Below are 22,740 nucleotides of genomic sequence, written 5' to 3'. Positions count from 1 at the left end.
AGCCACCATTGCCACCAACAGACTCAACATGCTTTCTCTACACTTCACTGGAATTTGCAAATTTTTGAGATGAATTCAGCCACAATTATCAAGTAAGATAAATTTGCTTAGAAGTCATGCACCTTTGGATTTTAGCTATGGTTAAATGCCTCCCTATGGTCCTGGAACTAGTGAGTACATGATTTCACTGATCTGTATTATATCTTCATTTGGGCAGCAGGGTAGCACAGTACTGAGCATTGCTGCCTTGCAGCACCAGGAACTCGGGTTCATTTCCATCCTAGGGTGTCTGTCTGTGTGGAGTTTGCACAATCTTCCTGTGTCTGCACGGGTTTCCTCTGGGTGCTCTGGTTTGCTCCCATAGTCCAAAGATGTGTAGGTTAGGTGAATTGGCCAAGCTAAATTGTCCCTTAGTGTGGCAGGGGGGGTTGTTAGCAGGGCAAATACGTGGCGTTGTGGGGATAAGGGGCTGGATGAAATTGTTGTCAGTGCAGACTCAAAGTACACAAAGCAAAAAAAAATTACAGCACAGGAACAGGCCCTTCAGCCCTCCAAGTCTGCACTGACCATGTTGCCTGACTCGATGAGCCAAATGGCCTCCTTCTGCAATGTAGGGATTTTACGATTCTATCTTTGCAATGTTTAGAAGTAGATTGTTTTCCTGGGTAAAGTGGATCCCTTCAAAGTTTCAATTAAATGACAGAGGCAGAGAAACTCAACATTAATGTTACACATTTGGTGCATAATATTAGTAATATGTGGCTATGAGTGTCTAATTGTAATTACCTGCACCCAGAGGTGGAGCCATTGGACAAACAGGAGGTGGTACAGGGGCATAATCAGCTGCAGCTCCTAAAATGTGTAAGACAACAACCAGAACTCAGTGAACCATTGCATACCAAACAATGATAGCAGACACATTAGCAGATATATTGTAACCATGAAATCTAACACATCCACTTCAACCAGCAAACCAATACTAATGTTCTATCTTAATGCAAGATTTGTTTGTTCCAAATTTAAAATATTAGTGAATCAATAATGTATAATGCAAGTATACACTTGGCTTGCCTGCAGAAGGCAGAGAGTGGTTGTGGATGGGTCTTTTTCTGCATGGAGGTCGGTCACCAGTGGAGTGCCCCAGGGATCTAGAACATAAGAACATAAGAAATAGGAGCAGGAGTAGGCCATCCAGCCCTTTGAGCCTGCCCCGCCACTCAATAAGATCATGGCTGATCTGTCATGGCTCAGTTCCACATTCCCGCCCTCTCCCCATAACCCTTAATCCCCTCGCTTATCAAAAACCCATCAACCCGCGTCTTAAAAATATTTAGCGAGGCAGCCTCCACCACCTCAACGGGCAGAGAATTCCAGAGATTCACCACCCTTTGAGTGAAGAAGTTCCTCCTCAACTCCGTTCTAAACCGCCCCCCCTTTATCTTGAGGCTGTGCCCCCTAGTCCTACTGTCCTTTCTGAGCAGGAAGAGCCTCTCCACCTCTATCCTATCCATCCCATTCATCATCTTATATGTCTCAATGAGATCTCCCCTCATTCTTCTAAACTCTAACGAGTACAAGCCTAGTTTATTCAGCCTCTCCTCATAGCTCAACCCCCTCAACTCCGGTATCAGCCTAGTAAACCTCCTCTGCACTCCCTCCAAGGCCAAAATATCCTTGCGTAAGTGCGGCGACCAAAACTGCACACAGTACTCCAGCTGCGGCCTCACCAATGCCCTATACAGCTGCAGCAAGGCCTCCCTACTTTTATATTCAATCCCCCTCGCTATGAAGGCCAGCATCCCATTCGCCTTCCTGACCACCTGCTGCACCTGCAGGCTGGGTTTTTGCGACTCATGCACAAGGACCCCGAGGTCCCTCTGCACCGTCGCCTGCTGCAGTTTTTCGCCCCGTAAGTAATAGTCCTTCCTACCATTATTCCTACCAAAGTGGACCACCTCGCACTTGCCAACATTAAATTCCATTTGCCAGTTCCTGGCCCATTCGCCCAGCCTATCTAGATCCTTCTGCAGACTCTCCACACCCTCCGCGCAATTTGCCGTTCCACCAATCTGTTCTACGACCCTTGCTGTTTGTCATTTTCATAAATGACCTGGATGAGGAAGTGGAGGGATGGGTTAGTAAGTTCACCGACGATACAAAGGTTGGTGGTGTTGTGGATAGTCTGGAGGGATGTCAGAAGTTGCAGCGTGACATAGATAGGATGCAAGACTGGGCAGAGAAGTGGCAGATGGACTTCAACGCGGATAAATGTGTAGTGGTCCATTCTGGCAGGACCAATGGGATGAAGGAGTACAATGTCAAGGGAAGGAGTCTTAGCTGGGTTGAGGAGCAGAAGGATCTTGGGGTCCGGGTCCAGAGGACTCTTAAATCGGCCTCGCAGGTGGAGGATGTGGTCAAGAAGGCGTATGGTGTACTGGCCTTCATTAATCAAGGGACTGAGTTTAGGAGTCGGGAGGTAATTCTGCAACTTCATAAGACCCTTGTCAGACCCCACTTGGAGTACTGTGCGCAGTTCTGGTCACCTCACTACAGGAAGGGTGTGGAAGCTATTGAGAGGGTACAGAGGAGATTTACAAGGATGTTGCCTGGATTGGGAGGCATGCCTTATGAAGACAGGTTGAGGGAGCTAGGTCTCTTCTCCCTGGAGAGACAAAAATTGAGAGGCGGCCTGGTAGAGGTTTAAAAATATTGCGAGGAATAGATAGGGCGGATTCTCGGAGGCTATTTCCCAGGGCTGAAATAGTCGCTACGAGAGGACACAGGTTTAAGGTGCTGGGAAGCAAGTACAGAGGAGATGTTAGGGCTAAGTTTTTCACTCAGAGGGTGGTGGGTGAGTGGAATCGGCTGCCGTCGGTGGTGGTAGAGGCAAACTCGCTGGGGTCTTTTAAAAGACTTCTGGATGAGTATATGGGATTTAATGGGATTGGGAGTTACAGATAGTTCTATGGCCTGGTAGGTATGGATATGATCGGCGCAACTTGTGGGCTGAAGGGCCTGTTTGTGCTGTAGTGTTCTATGTTCTAAGTAGCACAATTCTGGTGTGCTGATGAATAAAAAGGGTATAGTTTTCCATCCCATTCACTGGAGAGAGGAAAAGAAAATCAGGGAATTATGATAGGAAAAGCTGTTTCTTCTGCATGCCCACTTACGTTCCTTTGGGGTTTATCAGAAGCACTCCCAGAAACCCAGAGAATGCTGTACTCTACATCCCAATAAACCTAGCTATAAATATGCATTCGGGTTCAACTTTGGTCAAATGAAGTCAAAGGTGAGTGGTACAGTGGTTAGCACTGCTGCCTCAAAGTGCCAATGACTTGGGTTCAATTCCAGCCTTGGGTTACTGTGAATGGAAAAGGAGCTTGAGATACCTTTGGTCAGAGATATAGCTATCATTTCTTGATGATATAACATGTATAAGTTTTAACTGGACATTATACATTTACGTAGGCATGATGTAAACTTAACTATGATTGGAAAGAGATAACTCCCAGACGTCGAATGTTATATACAAGTTACTTTTAATCGAAGCTGAGACTTTAATTGCCTACGTATTCCTAAATTTTTTACTCTGAATGATCTGAATGGTTTCATTCAGGGTCCTATAGCTATAGTTTAACAAATCATCTTGAAAGCCCTCTGTTACTTTGTTTGGCTACATGAGGGGGACGATAGTTTTTAAATACAACAAGAAAACAATCCGAACACCCCCCTAACATCTCCACCACAGGTTCTCCAGTAGAGGGGCTGGCAAGCCATGAAAATTGCCATTGACTTTGATGGGATTGGAAGATTCCGCCAACGGCCAATAGTATGCTGCCTCGCCATATTGGGGTGGGAAGGATATAGAAAATCCTGACCAAATGCCTGAATCTTCCATGAGCAGCACAAGAACATAGCAGTATTGTCAGTGGAGAACAGGGTTCAAATCCACTGAAGGTTCTATCTTCCGTTCACGTTCTATGCTTCTAAAACTTTATTTGAACTCTTTTAAACTCTCTAAAGACGCTTTAATTCAATTTCTTACAGATTTGGCGTGTATTGAGTTGATCTTTCTCTACACCCTAGCTGTGACTGTAGCATTACATTCTCTACTCTCTCTTTTCATTCTCTATGTACGGTATGTTTTGTTTGTATAGTGCACAAGAAACAATACATTTCACTGTATACTAACACATGTGACAATAATAAATCAAATCAAATCAATATGGTGAAATTTGAAGTTAATAAAAATTTGGAAACCATTGTCAATTGTTGGACGCAAGAAAAAGAAGCAGGGGTAGGCCACCAGGCCCTTTAAGCCTGACCCTCCATTCAATATGATAACTGAGTTATGCCGATTTCAATTACTTTTCCATGCCATTTTCCCATAGCCTTTTATTCCTCAACCTATCAAATATTTATTCACCTTCACTTTGAATACTTCTAATGATCCAGCTTCAACCACCTTCTGGGGCACAGAATTCCCGAAATTCACCACCTACTGCAAGAAGAAATTTCTACGCACCTTAGTTTAAATGACTGGCCCTTTATTTTGTAGCTATGTTTCCTTGTTCAAGACTCTCCCACTAGTGAAAACATCTCACCATCCACCTTGACATAGATTTAAACTAGTTTGGTAGGGGGGTGGGAACCAAAGCATAGATGAATTAACTGAAGGGAAACTCAAGAGTAGGGCCAGTAAGACTCAGAGGAGGAGCAGGTAGGGTGTGGTTGCTGATCAAAGAGGGTCTGGTGGACTGAAGTGCATTTGTTTCAATGCAAGAAGAGTAATAGGTAACACAGATGAACTTAGAGCCCGGATTAGTTCCTGGAACTATGATGTTGTTGCCAATACAGAGACTTGGTTAAGGGAAGGACAGGACTGGCAGCTTAACATTCCAGGGTACATATGTTTCAGGTAGGATAGAGGGGGATGTGAAAGAGATGGGAGAGTTGCACCACTGATTAAGGAGAATATCACAGCTGTACATTGGGAGGACACTACGGAGGGCTCATACGGCAAGACAATATGGGTAGAGCTCAGGAATAAGAAAGGTGTAGTCACAATGTTGGGGGTTTACTACAGACCTCCCAACAGCCAGTGGGAGATGACATGGTGGCACAGTGGTTAGCACTGCTGCCTCACAGCACCAGGGGCCCAGGTTTGATTCCCAGCTTGCGTCACTCTGAATTGAGTTTGCACAAACTCGCCATGTCTGCATGCTCAGGTTTCCTCCCACAGTCCAAAAGAAATGCTGGTTAGAGACATTGGTCTGAACAGATGTCCAGTGTAGCGACTAGGGGAATTTCACAAGAACTTCATTGCAGTGTTAATGTAAGCCTTACTTGTGACTAACAAATAAACTTTAAACTTTAGATAGAGAGACAGACGTGTAGACAGATTTTGGCAAAGTGTTAAAGGAACAGGATTGCTGTGGTGGGTGATTTTTAACTTCCCCTACATTAACTGGGACTCACTTATTGCAAGAGGTGTGGATGGGGCAGAGTTTGTAAGAGCATCCAGGGGTGCTTCTTGAAACAGCATGAAGATAGTACTACCAGGGAAGGGGCTGTACTGGGTATTGGGAAACGAGTCTGGCCAGGTGGTCAACGTTTCAGTAGGGGAACAGTTCGGAACAGTGACTACAATTCAGTAAGCTTTAAGGTATTGATAGATAAAGATAGGTGCAGTCCTCAAGTGAAGGTGCTATACTGGGGGAAAGCTAATTGCAACAATATTAAGTAGGAACTGAAAGATGTTTGAGGGCAAATAAATATCTAGCATGTGGGAGGCTTTCAAGTGTAAGTTGATAAGAATTCAGTATCAGCACATTCCTGAGAGGATGGAGGATAAATCTGGCAAGTTCCGGGAACCTTGGATAATGAGAGATAATGTGAACCTCGTTAAAAAGAAAAAGGTGTCAAGACTAGGAGGCTGGGAACACACAAAGCAAGTGTGGAATGCAAGGAAAGTATAAGGAGAAACTGAAGCAAGGAGTCAGGAGGGCTAAAAGGGTCACGAAAAGTCATTGGCCAGTGGGATAAAGGAAAAATCCAAGGCTTTTTAGACATTTATAAAGAGCAAGAGGATAGCCAGGGAGAGGGTTGGCCCACTCAAGGGCAGGAGAGCGAATCTATGCGTTGATCCAGAGGGAATGAGCGAGGTATTAAATAATTACTTTGAATCAGTATTCAGCAAAGGGTTGAAAATTTTAAAGTTTATTTATCAGTGACACAGGTAGGATTATATTAACACTGCAATGAAGTTACTGTGAAAATCCCCTAGTCGCCACACTTCGGTGGCTGTTCGGGTACACTGAGGGAAAATTTAGCATGGCCAATGCATCTAACCAGCACAGCTTTCAGGCTGCAGGAGGAAACCAGGGCACCCGGAGGAAACCCATGCTGACACAAGGAAAACATGCAGACTCTACATAGACAGTGACTCAAGCTGGGAATCAAACCCAGGTCCCTGGCACTGTGAGGCAGTAGTGCTAACCCCTGTGCCACCATGCCACTCCTATTTGGAAGGACTTGGTAGATGATGAGTCTAGGGAAGGGTGTGCAGATAGTTTGGGTCATGTTGCAATTAAAAAGGAAGAGGTAGTGGGGGTTTTGAAAAACATGAAGATAGACAAGTCCCCAGGGCCTGATGGGATGTACCCCAGAATACTGAAAGAGGCAAGGGAGGAAATTGCTGGGGCCTTGAGAGAAATCTTTGTATCTTCATTGGCTACAGGGGAGTTCCCAGAGGATTGGAGAATAGCCAATGTTGTTCCTTTAAGAAGGGTAGCAAGAATAGTCCAGGTAATTACAGGCCAGTGAGCCTTTCGTCAGTGGTAGGGAAATAACTGAATAGGATTCTTCAAGACAGGATTTATTCCCACTTGGAAATAAGTGGGCATATTAGCAAGAGGCAACATAGTTTTGTGAAGGGGAGATCATGTCTCACGTCTCATGTCTTAATTGAGTTTTCCATGGAGGTGACAAAGATGATTGATGAGGATAGGGCAGTGGATGCTGTCTACATGGCAGACTGGTACAGAAGGTGAAGTCGCATGGGATCAAAGGTGAGCTGGCAAGATGAAAATAGAACTGACTTGGTCATAGAAGACAGAGGATAGTAGCGAAAGGGTGCGTTTTCAAATGGAAGGCTGTGACTAGTGGTATTCCTCAGGGATCAGTGCTGGGACCTTTGCTGTTTGTCATATATTTCAATGATCTGAAGGCAAATGTATCTGATTTGATTAGTAAGTTTGCGAAAGACACAAATATTGGCGGAATTTCAGATACCAATGAGGATCGTTGGAGGATACACAGGATATACATCGATTGGAGAGTTGGGCAGAGAGATGGCAGATGGAGTTTAATCCAGACAAATGTGAGGTAATGCATTTTAGAAGGTGTAATACAGATGGGAAATATTCAGTAAAGGGCAGAACCCTTAAGAGTATTGATAGGCAAAGGGATCTGGGTGTACAGGTACACAGGTTGCTGAAAGTGGCAATGTAGCTGGAGAAGGTAGTCAGGAAGGCATGTGGCATGCTTGCCTTCATCGGCCAGGGTATTGAGTTTAAAAATTGGTAAGTCATGTTGCAGCTTTATAGAACCTTAGGCAGCACTGGGTATATAGTGTTCAAATCCGGTTGCCACACTATCAGAAGGATATGGAGGCTTTGAGGAGGGTACAAAAAATATTTATCAGGATGTTGCCCAGTATAGAAAGCACTAGCTACAAGGAGAGGTTGGAGAAGCTTGGTTTGTTCTCACTGGAATGACGGAGGTTGAGGGGCAACCTGTTAGAAGTCTACAAGATTATGAGGGGCATGGACAGAGTGGACAGTCGAAAGCTTTTTCACAGGGTGGAAGAATCAATTATTAGGAGGCATAGGTTTAAGGTGTGAGGGTCAAGATTTAAAGGAAATGTATGAGGCAAGTTTTTTTACACAGAGGGTAGTGGGTGCCTGGAACTGCATGCTAGCTTCTTGTGATTCATGCACAAGAACCCTCTGTACTTCACAACCTGCAGTTTCTCTCTATTTAGATAATAATCTACCTTTTGATTCCTGCTACTAAAGCACATAACCTCACACTTTCCCACATTAAACTCCATTTGCCAGCATGTTTTTGCCCAGTTATCCATTTTATCTAAATTCCATTGCAGAATCCCAATATTCTCATCACAACATGCCATTCCATCTATTTTCATATTATCGACAAATTGAGAGGTCGGACATTTACCTTAGCTGTCCACTTCCTATCCTATATATCCTACATATCCTATACATCCTATCCTATGACACTTATTTATTGACTCCTATTTGTTGACTACAGCTCAGCCTTCAACACCATTATTCCCAAGAAACTCATCTCAAAACTGGCCTGGGCCTCAGCACATCCCTCTGCGACTGGGTCCTGAACTTCCTAACTCACAGATCACAATCAGTAAGGGTAGGCGACAACACCTCCTCCATAATGATGACACCAAAACTGGCCTGGGCCTCAGCACATCCCTCTGCGACTGGGTCCTGAACTTCCTAACTCACAGATCACAATCAGTAAGGGTAGGCGACAACACCTCCTCCATAATGATGACACCAAAGTTGGAGGTGTGGTAGATTGTGAGGAAGGGTGTCATAGTCTGCAGGGAGACTTAGATAGGTTGCAGAGCTGGGCCGAGAGGTGGCGGATGGAATTTAATGCGGAGAAGTGTGAGGTAATTCACTTTGGTAGGAGCAACAGATGTGTCGAGTATAGGGCTAACGGGAGGACTTTGAATAGTGTGGATGAACAGAGGGATCTAGGTGTGTGTGTACATAGATCCCTGAAAGTTGGGAATCAAGTAGATAAGGTTGTCAAGAAGGCGTACGGTGTCTTGGCGTTTATTGGTAGGGGGATTGAATTTAGGAGTCGCAGTGTAATGTTGCAACTGTACACTACTCTAGTGCGGCCGCACTTGGAGTACTGTGTGCAGTTCTGGTCCCCGCATTACAAGAAGGATGTGGAGGCGTTGGAGAGGGTGCAGAGGAGGTTTACTAGGATGTTGCCTGGTATGGTGGGGAGGTCCTATGAGGAGAGACTGAGGGATCTAGGGTTGTTTTCGTTGGGAAGAAGGCGGCTAAGAGGGGATCTTATTGAAACATATAAGATGATTAGGGGTTTAGATAGGGTGGATAGTGATAGCCTTTTTCCTCGGATGGAGAAAGCTAGCACGAGGGGGCATGACTTTAAATTAAGGGGGGGTAGCTACAGGACGGATGTCAGGGGTAGGTTCTTTACCCAGCGGGTGGTGAGGGATTGGAATGCCCTGCCTGCTGCAGTTGTAGATGCGTCTAGTTTGGGGGCGTTTAAGAGATCTCTGGATAGGTTTATGGACGAAAAGGGATTGGTATAGGCTAGTGGGTCATTGTTTTTGTAACTGGTCGGCGCAACATCGTGGGCCGAAGGGCCTGTTCTGCGCTGTAATGTTCTATGTTCTATGTTCTATGTTCTATAATCATCCTCAACACCGGTGCCTCACAAGGCCGTGTTCTCAGTCCCCTCAGTCCCCTCCTTATACACACCTACGGCCAAATTCCCCACCAATTCGATTTTTAAGTTTGCTGATGACACCACCATAGTGGGTCGGATGTCAAACAATGGTGTGACAGAGTACAGGAATGAGATAGAGAATCTGGTGAACAGGTGCGGCAACAATAATCTCTCCCTCAAAACAAAGGAGATTGTCATCGACTTCAGGAAACATAAAGGAGAACATACCCCTGCCTACATCCATGGGGATGAACATAGAACATAGACCTACAGCACAAACAGGCCCTTCGGTCCACAAGTTGCACCGATCATATCCATACCTACCAGGCCTATCTATAACCTTGAATCCCATTAAATCCCATGTACTCATCCAGAAGTCTCTTAAAAGACCCCAGCGAGTTTGCCTCTACCACCACCAATGGCAGCCAATTCCACTCACTCACCACCCTCTGAGTGAAAAGCTTACCCCTGACATCTCCACTGTACCTGCTCCCCAGCACCTTAAACCTGTGTCCTCTCATAGCGACCATTTCAGCCCTGGGAAATAGCCTCCAAGAATCCACTCTATCTATACCTCTCAACATCTTATAAACCTCCATCAGGTCGCCTCTCAACCTGCGTGTCTCCAGGGAGAAAAGACCGAGCTCCCTCAACCTATCCTCATAAGGCATGCCATCCAATCCAGGCAACATCCTTGTAAATCTCCTCTGCACCCTCTCAATAGCTTCCACATCCTTCTTGTAGTGAGGCGACCAGAACTGTGCACAGTACTCCAAGTGAGGTCTGATAGGGGTCTTATAAAGTTGCAGCATTATCTCCCAACTCCTAAACTGAAGTAGAAAGGGTTGAGTGCTTCAAGCTTTCAGGTGTCCAGATCACCAACAACCTGTCCTGGTCCCCCCCCATGCTGACACTATAGTTAAGAAAGCCCACCAAGTTAAGAAAGCCCCTACTTTCTCAGAAAACAAGAGAAATTTGGCATGTCAGCTACAACTTCTACAGATGCATCATAGAAAGCATTCTTTCTGGTCGTATCACAAATTGGTATGGCTTCTGCTCTGCTCAAGATTGCAAGGAACTACAAAAGGTCATTGAGCTTAGGGCATGGATTGCTGCTTGGGAATGTGATGTGGTGGCCATTACGGAGACTTAGATGTTTCAGGGACAGGACTGGGTACTTCAGGTGCCGGGATTCAGATGTTTCAGGAAGGACAGGGAGGGAGGCAAAAGAGGTGGCCGAATGGCACTGTTGATCAGGGACAGTGTCACAGCTGTAGAGAAGGTGGATGCCGTGGAGAGACTGTCTACGGAATCTCTGTGGGTAGAAGTTAGGAACAGCAAAGGGTCGATAACTTTGTTGGGTGTTTTCTATAGGCCGCCCAACAGGGACAGGAAGTTGAGGTGCAGATAGGGAAACAGATGTAGTAATAACAGAGTTGTCGTGATGGGAGACTTTAATTTCCCAAACATCAACTGGAATATCCCTAGGGTAAAGGGTTTGGATGGGGAGGAGTTTGTTAGGTGTGTTTAGGCGGGTTTCATAAGAACATAAGAAACAGGAGCAGGGGTAGGCCATCTAGCCCCTCAAGCCTGCCCCGCCATTCAATAAGATCATGGCTGATCTGAAGTGGCTCAGTTCCACTTTCCCACTTTCTCCCCATAACCCTTAATCCCCTTGCCTACCAAAAACCTATCTACCCGTGTCTCAAATATATTTAGCGAAGTAGCCTCCACCACTTCAACGGGCAGAGAATTCCAGAGATTCACCACCCTTTGAGTGAAGAAGTTCCTCCTCAACTCCGTTCTAAACTGCCCCCCCTTTATTTTGAGGCTGTGCCCTCTAGTCCTGCTGTCCTTTCTGAGCGGGAAGAATCTCTCTACCTCTACCCTATCCATCCTCTTCATCATCTTATACGTCTCTATAAGATCCCCCCTCATCCTTCTAAACTCCAACGAGTACAAGCCCAGTCTATTCAGCCTCTCTTCATAGTTCAACCCCCTCAACTCCGGTATCAGCCTAGTGAACCTCCTCTGCACTCCCTCCAAGGCCAAAATATCCTTGCGCAAGTGCGGTGACCAAAACTGCACACAGTACTCCAGCTGTGGCCTCACCAATGCCCTGTACAGTTGCAGCAAGACCTCCCTGCTTTTATATTCTATCCCCCTCGCTATGAAGGCTAGCATCCCACTTGCCTTCCTGATCACCTGCTGCACCTGTAGGCTGGGTTTTTGCGACTCATGCACAAGGACCCCCAGGTCCCTCTGCACCGTAGCATGCTGCAGCTTTTCACCCTTTAAATAGTAATCTCTCCTGCTATTATTTCTGCCAAAGTGGATAACCTCACACTTGCTAACGTTGTACTCCATTTGCCAGATCCTCGCCCACTCGCTCAGCTATCCAGATCCTTCTGCAGACTTTTCACACCCTCCGCACAATTTGCTGTTCCACTTATCTTTGTGTCGTCAGCAAATTTCGACACCCTTCACTCAGCTCCCTCCTCCAGATCACCAATATAAATGGTAAATAGCTGAGGCCCCAGCACCAATCCCTGGGGCACTCCACTAGTCACCAACCGCCAATCCGAATAGCACCCATTGATACCTACTCCCTGCCTCCTATTAGACAGCCAATCCTCTATCCACGCGAACACCTTACCCCCAACTCCATGCCCCCTAACATTCTGTTGCAACTTTTTGTGCGGCACCTTATCAAACGCCTTCTGAAAAATCGAGAAACACCACATCCACCGGTTCCCCTCCGTCCACCGCACTAGTCACATCCTCATAGAATTCCAATAAATTCGTCAGACACAACTTCCCCTTAACGAATCCGTGCTGCATCTGCTCTATCAAACAATTCTTCTCAAGGTGCTTCGCTATTTCTTCTTTGATGACGGATCCCAGCATTTTTCCTACAACAGATGTTAAACTAACCGGCCTATAATTCCCTGCTTTTTGCCTGCTACCCTTTTTAAACAGCGGCATAACATTAGCTGTTTTCCAATCTTCCGGCACTTCCCCGGAATCCAGCGAGGTTTGGAAAATAATCACCAAGGCATCCACTATCACCTCTGCCATTTCCTTCAGAACCCTGGGATGCATACCATCCGGTCCGGGGGACTTGTCCACCATCAGTCCCGCTAGTCGATCGAGCACTACCTCTCTAGTGAGTGACCGTATTCAGGCCCTCAACTCCTACCACCCTTCTATCTTTAATACCCGGCAAACTATTTGCGTCCTCCTCCGTGAAGACCGAGGCAAAAAACTTACTTAAGGCCTCAGCCATTTCCTCATCTCCCACCACTAACTCCCCCCTCTCATCCTCTAAGGGTCCAACATTCACCCTAGCCAGCCTCCTCCTCTTTATATATTTATAAAAACTTTTACTATCCTTTTTTATATTTAGGGCTAGTTTAGCTTCATAGTCTATCCTTCCTTTCTTTATCATCTTCTTCGTCAATCTTTGTTGATTTTTAAACCTCTCCCAATCCTCTACCCGCCCACTACTTTTAGCCACTCTAAACGCATCAGCTTTTAATTTAATACTGTCCTTTGTTAACCACGGCTGATTATCCCTTCTCCTACTATCCTTCCTTACCATCGGAATAAATTTCTGCTGAGCACCAAGAAAGATCTCTTTAAAGATCCTCCACTGTTCCTCAGCAGTCCTACCGACCAATCTGCACCCCCAATCTACATTTGCCAATTCCTCTCTCATCCTATCGTACTCCCCTCTGTTCCAACAAAGGACACAGGTCCGGGACCCTACTTTCTCATCCTCCATCTGCATCAAAAACTCAACCATACAAAGATCGCTCTTCCCAAAAGGATCCCTCACAACAAGGTCCCTAATTCTACCTGCCTCATTACATAACACCAGATCTAAGATAGCTCGCTCCCTCGACGGCTCCACCACATACTGTTCAAGGAAACTATCCTGGCAGCATTCCAAGAACTCTTCCTCAAGCCCACCGCGTCCAACATGGGTCAACCAATCAATATGTAGATTGAAATCCCCCATAATTATCGCCGTTCCATTTCTGCACGCATCATTTCTTTGTGTGTTTATAGCCCGCCCCACCTCCAAGTCATTATTTGGGGGCCTATAGACCACGCCCACCAGCGTCTTCCTCCCCTTGCTGTTCCTTATCTCCACCCACAACAATTCCACATTCCTTATCTCCTGACACTGTGTTTCCTGACACAGTACATGGATAAGCCTACGAGAGGAGAGGCTGTGCTTTTTTTTGTTAATAAGTGAGAATTGTATTTATCTAAACAGCATTCTATTAGAATCGTATGTTATTTGTTTTGTAATTGTTTAGTTAACTTGTTCACTGTTAGTTAAATCAATAAGTTGTTTCTTGTTGATTTTAGAGAGTGTCAGGTAGTTATTTTGATATAACCACTAAATGTTGCTGAAGAGTGGATTGTACCACTTCACACTCACTTTTACTGATTACGAGATGAGGTACTCTTCTCTGAGTGGTTAGGTATTAGTCCTCAAAGGGAGGATCCACTCCATTTCATAACATTTTGCATAGTTGTCTGCCATGTGAGACACGTAGGTAGGGATATGATCTAGTAGGTAGGGATGTGATCGGCGCAACTTGTGGGCTGAAGGGCCTGTTTGTACTGTAGTTTTTTCTATGTTTCTAACTTCTGAAAGTCTAAATAAACCACATCCACTGGTTCTCCTCAGTCAACTCTACTAGGTACATCCTTAAAGAATTCTAATACATTTGTCAATCATGATTTCCTTTCTATAAATCCACGCTGATTATACCACCACCTTCCAAATGCTGAGTTACGAAAACCTTGATAATGTACTCTAGCAACTTCCCCAAAACTGATGTTAGGCTCACTGGTCGATAGTTCCCAAATTTTTTTTACCTCCCTTTTTGAATAGCAGGCTTACATTAGATACCCTCCAATCTGTAGGAACCAATCCAGAGTCCAAAGAATTTTGGAAAATGACCGCCAATGGATCTACTATTTCAGGGCCACTTGCTTAAGTACGCTGGGATGAAGATTATCAGGCCCTGGAGATTTATTCAAATTCAATCCCACTAATTTCTCCAAAAACATTTCTCTATGAACGCTGATTTCCTTCAGTTCCTCACTAAAACTTGTTTCTCTCAGAGCTTTTGGTATATTATTCACGTCTTTCTTTGTGAACACAGAAGCAAAGTACAAATTTAGTTCCTCGGCCATTCCTTTGTTGCCCGTTATGAATGCTCCCATTTATGGCTATAAGGGGCCTAAATTCGTTTTTGTCAATCATTTTCTCTTTACATAACTATAGAAACTTTTACAGTCAGTTCTTATATTCCCTACTAGCTTATTTTCCTATTCTATTTTCTCCTTCCTATTTGATCTGTTGGTCCTCCTTTGCCGAATATTAAACTGCCCTCAATCCTCAGGGCTATTGCTTTTTCTTGCCAATTTGTATGCATCTTCCTTGAATCTAATACTACCTCTATTTTATCTTTAAAACCATGGGTTGGCCATAGTCCCATTCCACACTTTCCACAGCCACACTCTTGTGCCTAACAGGAATAAACAACTCCCTCTGAGCAGCACAAATCTGTTTGAATGCTGAGACGCATCTCCTCGCTCACCCTCAATCATCAAGCACCAGGATCCGACTTTTATAGTGGAGGTGCTTTCCAAACTGATCCGGCTATGGAGAATGCAGTCCTAAAGGCAGGAGAGCTGGCATGATTGGGAGTGAGGCTCGCTAATGACATTAAGATGCATGCAAGAACATTCAAACTGACGTCTCACCCGTTTTCAGCAGGCTCCCGATCGCGCCAATTTTTTTTCCGTTGTAAGAGGGGGAAGTAAAAACGGGCACCACGGCATTTTCAAGTTGCAAAACAGATGTAAGGTGATCGTAAAATTCCACCCTTTATGCTCAACAATGTCAAAGTCTTCGGTCTGGGTCTTAACAATGGATTGATCACCTTGGTTGCATTTCTTTACCCTGAGTGCAGTACCTCGCAATGGGCCTCCACTACATCTTGCAGGTGCTCGAGGTCGGTATTGGTAAATCTTAATGTTTCCAGGGCCTGGCAGCTGTGAATTACCAAATTCATCTCCGAGGTGTGCTAGCTGTGTGTAGGGGCAGCTTTTAAATATCATGAGGTAATGGTGTGGAACCCATACCTGCGAATATTGATCCCTCAGTGTCGCACAATACAGCAATAAAAGCCACCATTGCCACCAACAGACTCAACATGCTTTCTCTACACTTCACTGGAATTTGCAAATTTTTGAGATGAATTCAGCCACAATTATCAAGTAAGATAAATTTGCTTAGAAGTCATGCACCTTTGGATTTTAGCTATGGTTAAATGCCTCCCTATGGTCCTGGAACTAGTGAGTACATGATTTCACTGATCTGTATTATATCTTCATTTGGGCAGCAGGGTAGCACAGTACTGAGCATTGCTGCCTTGCAGCACCAGGAACTCGGGTTCATTTCCATCCTAGGGTGTCTGTCTGTGTGGAGTTTGCACAATCTTCCTGTGTCTGCACGGGTTTCCTCTGGGTGCTCTGGTTTGCTCCCATAGTCCAAAGATGTGTAGGTTAGGTGAATTGGCCAAGCTAAATTGTCCCTTAGTGTGGCAGGGGGGGTTGTTAGCAGGGCAAATACGTGGCGTTGTGGGGATAAGGGGCTGGATGAAATTGTTGTCAGTGCAGACTCAAAGTACACAAAGCAAAAAAAAATTACAGCACAGGAACAGGCCCTTCAGCCCTCCAAGTCTGCACTGACCATGTTGCCTGACTCGATGAGCCAAATGGCCTCCTTCTGCAATGTAGGGATTTTACGATTCTATCTTTGCAATGTTTAGAAGTAGATTGTTTTCCTGGGTAAAGTGGATCCCTTCAAAGTTTCAATTAAATGACAGAGGCAGAGAAACTCAACATTAATGTTACACATTTGGTGCATAATATTAGTAATATGTGGCTATGAGTGTCTAATTGTAATTACCTGCACCCAGAGGTGGAGCCATTGGACAAACAGGAGGTGGTACAGGGGCATAATCAGCTGCAGCTCCTAAAATGTGTAAGACAACAACCAGAACTCAGTGAACCATTGCATACCAAACAATGATAGCAGACACATTAGCAGATATATTGTAACCATGAAATCTAACACATCCACTTCAACCAGCAAACCAATACTAATGTTCTATCTTAATGCAAGATTTGTTTGTTCCAAATTTAAAATATTAGTGAATCAATAATGTATAATGCAAGTATACACTTGGCTTGCCTGCAGAAGGCAGAGAGTGGTTGTGGATGGGTCTTTTTCTGCATGGAGGTCGGTCACCAGTGGAGTGCCCCAGGGATCTAGAACATAAGAACATAAGAAATAGGAGCAGGAGTAGGCCATCCAGCCCTTTGAGCCTGCCCCGCCACTCAATAAGATCATGGCTGATCTGTCATGGCTCAGTTCCACATTCCCGCCCTCTCCCCATAACCCTTAATCCCCTCGCTTATCAAAAACCCATCAACCCGCGTCTTAAAAATATTTAGCGAGGCAGCCTCCACCACCTCAACGGGCAGAGAATTCCAGAGATTCACCACCCTTTGAGTGAAGAAGTTCCTCCTCAACTCCGTTCTAAACCGCCCCCCCTTTATCTTGAGGCTGTGCCCCCTAGTCCTACTGTCCTTTCTGAGCAGGAAGAGCCTCTCCACCTCTATCCTATCCATCCCATTCATCATCTTATATGTCTCAATGAGATCTCCCCTCATTCTTCTAAACTCTAACGAGTACAAGCCTAGTTTATTCAGCCTCTCCTCATAGCTCAACCCCCTCAACTCCGGTATCAGCCTAGTAAACCTCCTCTGCACTCCCTCCAAGGCCAAAATATCCTTGCGTAAGTGCGGCGACCAAAACTGCACACAGTACTCCAGCTGCGGCCTCACCAATGCCCTATACAGCTGCAGCAAGGCCTCCCTACTTTTATATTCAATCCCCCTCGCTATGAAGGCCAGCATCCCATTCGCCTTCCTGACCACCTGCTGCACCTGCAGGCTGGGTTTTTGCGACTCATGCACAAGGACCCCGAGGTCCCTCTGCACCGTCGCCTGCTGCAGTTTTTCGCCCCGTAAGTAATAGTCCTTCCTACCATTATTCCTACCAAAGTGGACCACCTCGCACTTGCCAACATTAAATTCCATTTGCCAGTTCCTGGCCCATTCGCCCAGCCTATCTAGATCCTTCTGCAGACTCTCCACACCCTCCGCGCAATTTGCCGTTCCACCAATCTGTTCTACGACCCTTGCTGTTTGTCATTTTCATAAATGACCTGGATGAGGAAGTGGAGGGATGGGTTAGTAAGTTCACCGACGATACAAAGGTTGGTGGTGTTGTGGATAGTCTGGAGGGATGTCAGAAGTTGCAGCGTGACATAGATAGGATGCAAGACTGGGCAGAGAAGTGGCAGATGGACTTCAACGCGGATAAATGTGTAGTGGTCCATTCTGGCAGGACCAATGGGATGAAGGAGTACAATGTCAAGGGAAGGAGTCTTAGCTGGGTTGAGGAGCAGAAGGATCTTGGGGTCCGGGTCCAGAGGACTCTTAAATCGGCCTCGCAGGTGGAGGATGTGGTCAAGAAGGCGTATGGTGTACTGGCCTTCATTAATCAAGGGACTGAGTTTAGGAGTCGGGAGGTAATTCTGCAACTTCATAAGACCCTTGTCAGACCCCACTTGGAGTACTGTGCGCAGTTCTGGTCACCTCACTACAGGAAGGGTGTGGAAGCTATTGAGAGGGTACAGAGGAGATTTACAAGGATGTTGCCTGGATTGGGAGGCATGCCTTATGAAGACAGGTTGAGGGAGCTAGGTCTCTTCTCCCTGGAGAGACAAAAATTGAGAGGCGGCCTGGTAGAGGTTTAAAAATATTGCGAGGAATAGATAGGGCGGATTCTCGGAGGCTATTTCCCAGGGCTGAAATAGTCGCTACGAGAGGACACAGGTTTAAGGTGCTGGGAAGCAAGTACAGAGGAGATGTTAGGGCTAAGTTTTTCACTCAGAGGGTGGTGGGTGAGTGGAATCGGCTGCCGTCGGTGGTGGTAGAGGCAAACTCGCTGGGGTCTTTTAAAAGACTTCTGGATGAGTATATGGGATTTAATGGGATTGGGAGTTACAGATAGTTCTATGGCCTGGTAGGTATGGATATGATCGGCGCAACTTGTGGGCTGAAGGGCCTGTTTGTGCTGTAGTGTTCTATGTTCTAAGTAGCACAATTCTGGTGTGCTGATGAATAAAAAGGGTATAGTTTTCCATCCCATTCACTGGAGAGAGGAAAAGAAAATCAGGGAATTATGATAGGAAAAGCTGTTTCTTCTGCATGCCCACTTACGTTCCTTTGGGGTTTATCAGAAGCACTCCCAGAAACCCAGAGAATGCTGTACTCTACATCCCAATAAACCTAGCTATAAATATGCATTCGGGTTCAACTTTGGTCAAATGAAGTCAAAGGTGAGTGGTACAGTGGTTAGCACTGCTGCCTCAAAGTGCCAATGACTTGGGTTCAATTCCAGCCTTGGGTTACTGTGAATGGAAAAGGAGCTTGAGATACCTTTGGTCAGAGATATAGCTATCATTTCTTGATGATATAACATGTATAAGTTTTAACTGGACATTATACATTTACGTAGGCATGATGTAAACTTAACTATGATTGGAAAGAGATAACTCCCAGACGTCGAATGTTATATACAAGTTACTTTTAATCGAAGCTGAGACTTTAATTGCCTACGTATTCCTAAATTTTTTACTCTGAATGATCTGAATGGTTTCATTCAGGGTCCTATAGCTATAGTTTAACAAATCATCTTGAAAGCCCTCTGTTACTTTGTTTGGCTACATGAGGGGGACGATAGTTTTTAAATACAACAAGAAAACAATCCGAACACCCCCCTAACATCTCCACCACAGGTTCTCCAGTAGAGGGGCTGGCAAGCCATGAAAATTGCCATTGACTTTGATGGGATTGGAAGATTCCGCCAACGGCCAATAGTATGCTGCCTCGCCATATTGGGGTGGGAAGGATATAGAAAATCCTGACCAAATGCCTGAATCTTCCATGAGCAGCACAAGAACATAGCAGTATTGTCAGTGGAGAACAGGGTTCAAATCCACTGAAGGTTCTATCTTCCGTTCACGTTCTATGCTTCTAAAACTTTATTTGAACTCTTTTAAACTCTCTAAAGACGCTTTAATTCAATTTCTTACAGATTTGGCGTGTATTGAGTTGATCTTTCTCTACACCCTAGCTGTGACTGTAGCATTACATTCTCTACTCTCTCTTTTCATTCTCTATGTACGGTATGTTTTGTTTGTATAGTGCACAAGAAACAATACATTTCACTGTATACTAACACATGTGACAATAATAAATCAAATCAAATCAATATGGTGAAATTTGAAGTTAATAAAAATTTGGAAACCATTGTCAATTGTTGGACGCAAGAAAAAGAAGCAGGGGTAGGCCACCAGGCCCTTTAAGCCTGACCCTCCATTCAATATGATAACTGAGTTATGCCGATTTCAATTACTTTTCCATGCCATTTTCCCATAGCCTTTTATTCCTCAACCTATCAAATATTTATTCACCTTCACTTTGAATACTTCTAATGATCCAGCTTCAACCACCTTCTGGGGCACAGAATTCCCGAAATTCACCACCTACTGCAAGAAGAAATTTCTACGCACCTTAGTTTAAATGACTGGCCCTTTATTTTGTAGCTATGTTTCCTTGTTCAAGACTCTCCCACTAGTGAAAACATCTCACCATCCACCTTGACATAGATTTAAACTAGTTTGGTAGGGGGGTGGGAACCAAAGCATAGATGAATTAACTGAAGGGAAACTCAAGAGTAGGGCCAGTAAGACTCAGAGGAGGAGCAGGTAGGGTGTGGTTGCTGATCAAAGAGGGTCTGGTGGACTGAAGTGCATTTGTTTCAATGCAAGAAGAGTAATAGGTAACACAGATGAACTTAGAGCCCGGATTAGTTCCTGGAACTATGATGTTGTTGCCAATACAGAGACTTGGTTAAGGGAAGGACAGGACTGGCAGCTTAACATTCCAGGGTACATATGTTTCAGGTAGGATAGAGGGGGATGTGAAAGAGATGGGAGAGTTGCACCACTGATTAAGGAGAATATCACAGCTGTACATTGGGAGGACACTACGGAGGGCTCATACGGCAAGACAATATGGGTAGAGCTCAGGAATAAGAAAGGTGTAGTCACAATGTTGGGGGTTTACTACAGACCTCCCAACAGCCAGTGGGAGATGACATGGTGGCACAGTGGTTAGCACTGCTGCCTCACAGCACCAGGGGCCCAGGTTTGATTCCCAGCTTGCGTCACTCTGAATTGAGTTTGCACAAACTCGCCATGTCTGCATGCTCAGGTTTCCTCCCACAGTCCAAAAGAAATGCTGGTTAGAGACATTGGTCTGAACAGATGTCCAGTGTAGCGACTAGGGGAATTTCACAAGAACTTCATTGCAGTGTTAATGTAAGCCTTACTTGTGACTAACAAATAAACTTTAAACTTTAGATAGAGAGACAGACGTGTAGACAGATTTTGGCAAAGTGTTAAAGGAACAGGATTGCTGTGGTGGGTGATTTTTAACTTCCCCTACATTAACTGGGACTCACTTATTGCAAGAGGTGTGGATGGGGCAGAGTTTGTAAGAGCATCCAGGGGTGCTTCTTGAAACAGCATGAAGATAGTACTACCAGGGAAGGGGCTGTACTGGGTATTGGGAAACGAGTCTGGCCAGGTGGTCAACGTTTCAGTAGGGGAACAGTTCGGAACAGTGACTACAATTCAGTAAGCTTTAAGGTATTGATAGATAAAGATAGGTGCAGTCCTCAAGTGAAGGTGCTATACTGGGGGAAAGCTAATTGCAACAATATTAAGTAGGAACTGAAAGATGTTTGAGGGCAAATAAATATCTAGCATGTGGGAGGCTTTCAAGTGTAAGTTGATAAGAATTCAGTATCAGCACATTCCTGAGAGGATGGAGGATAAATCTGGCAAGTTCCGGGAACCTTGGATAATGAGAGATAATGTGAACCTCGTTAAAAAGAAAAAGGTGTCAAGACTAGGAGGCTGGGAACACACAAAGCAAGTGTGGAATGCAAGGAAAGTATAAGGAGAAACTGAAGCAAGGAGTCAGGAGGGCTAAAAGGGTCACGAAAAGTCATTGGCCAGTGGGATAAAGGAAAAATCCAAGGCTTTTTAGACATTTATAAAGAGCAAGAGGATAGCCAGGGAGAGGGTTGGCCCACTCAAGGGCAGGAGAGCGAATCTATGCGTTGATCCAGAGGGAATGAGCGAGGTATTAAATAATTACTTTGAATCAGTATTCAGCAAAGGGTTGAAAATTTTAAAGTTTATTTATCAGTGACACAGGTAGGATTATATTAACACTGCAATGAAGTTACTGTGAAAATCCCCTAGTCGCCACACTTCGGTGGCTGTTCGGGTACACTGAGGGAAAATTTAGCATGGCCAATGCATCTAACCAGCACAGCTTTCAGGCTGCAGGAGGAAACCAGGGCACCCGGAGGAAACCCATGCTGACACAAGGAAAACATGCAGACTCTACATAGACAGTGACTCAAGCTGGGAATCAAACCCAGGTCCCTGGCACTGTGAGGCAGTAGTGCTAACCCCTGTGCCACCATGCCACTCCTATTTGGAAGGACTTGGTAGATGATGAGTCTAGGGAAGGGTGTGCAGATAGTTTGGGTCATGTTGCAATTAAAAAGGAAGAGGTAGTGGGGGTTTTGAAAAACATGAAGATAGACAAGTCCCCAGGGCCTGATGGGATGTACCCCAGAATACTGAAAGAGGCAAGGGAGGAAATTGCTGGGGCCTTGAGAGAAATCTTTGTATCTTCATTGGCTACAGGGGAGTTCCCAGAGGATTGGAGAATAGCCAATGTTGTTCCTTTAAGAAGGGTAGCAAGAATAGTCCAGGTAATTACAGGCCAGTGAGCCTTTCGTCAGTGGTAGGGAAATAACTGAATAGGATTCTTCAAGACAGGATTTATTCCCACTTGGAAATAAGTGGGCATATTAGCAAGAGGCAACATAGTTTTGTGAAGGGGAGATCATGTCTCACGTCTCATGTCTTAATTGAGTTTTCCATGGAGGTGACAAAGATGATT

The 22,740-nt window shown here is 45.0% G+C and overlaps 1 protein-coding gene across 1 annotated transcript in view; it reads right to left on the bottom strand.

The window, feature by feature from the left end:
- Nucleotides 1–772: 772 nt before the first annotated feature.
- The window catches only part of LOC145359951 (uncharacterized), a 141,136-nt gene continuing 119,168 nt past the window's right edge, over nt 773–22,740 (bottom strand). The window contains exons 5-6 of the mRNA XM_080214843.1: nt 16,529–16,594; nt 773–852 (exon numbers count right to left, since the gene is read on the bottom strand). Of these exons, the coding sequence (XP_080070969.1) occupies nt 773–852; nt 16,529–16,594 (146 nt within the window). The remainder of the gene's footprint in view (nt 853–16,528; nt 16,595–22,740) is intronic.

This window comes from Carcharhinus amblyrhynchos, chromosome 2, assembly GCF_965287045.1.
Source record: "Carcharhinus amblyrhynchos chromosome 2, sCarAmb.v2.hapA, whole genome shotgun sequence".
NCBI lineage: Eukaryota > Metazoa > Chordata > Chondrichthyes > Carcharhiniformes > Carcharhinidae > Carcharhinus > Carcharhinus amblyrhynchos.
The sequence above is the reverse complement of the archived record's forward strand: the minus strand, read 5'-3'. Positions and strand labels throughout refer to the sequence as shown.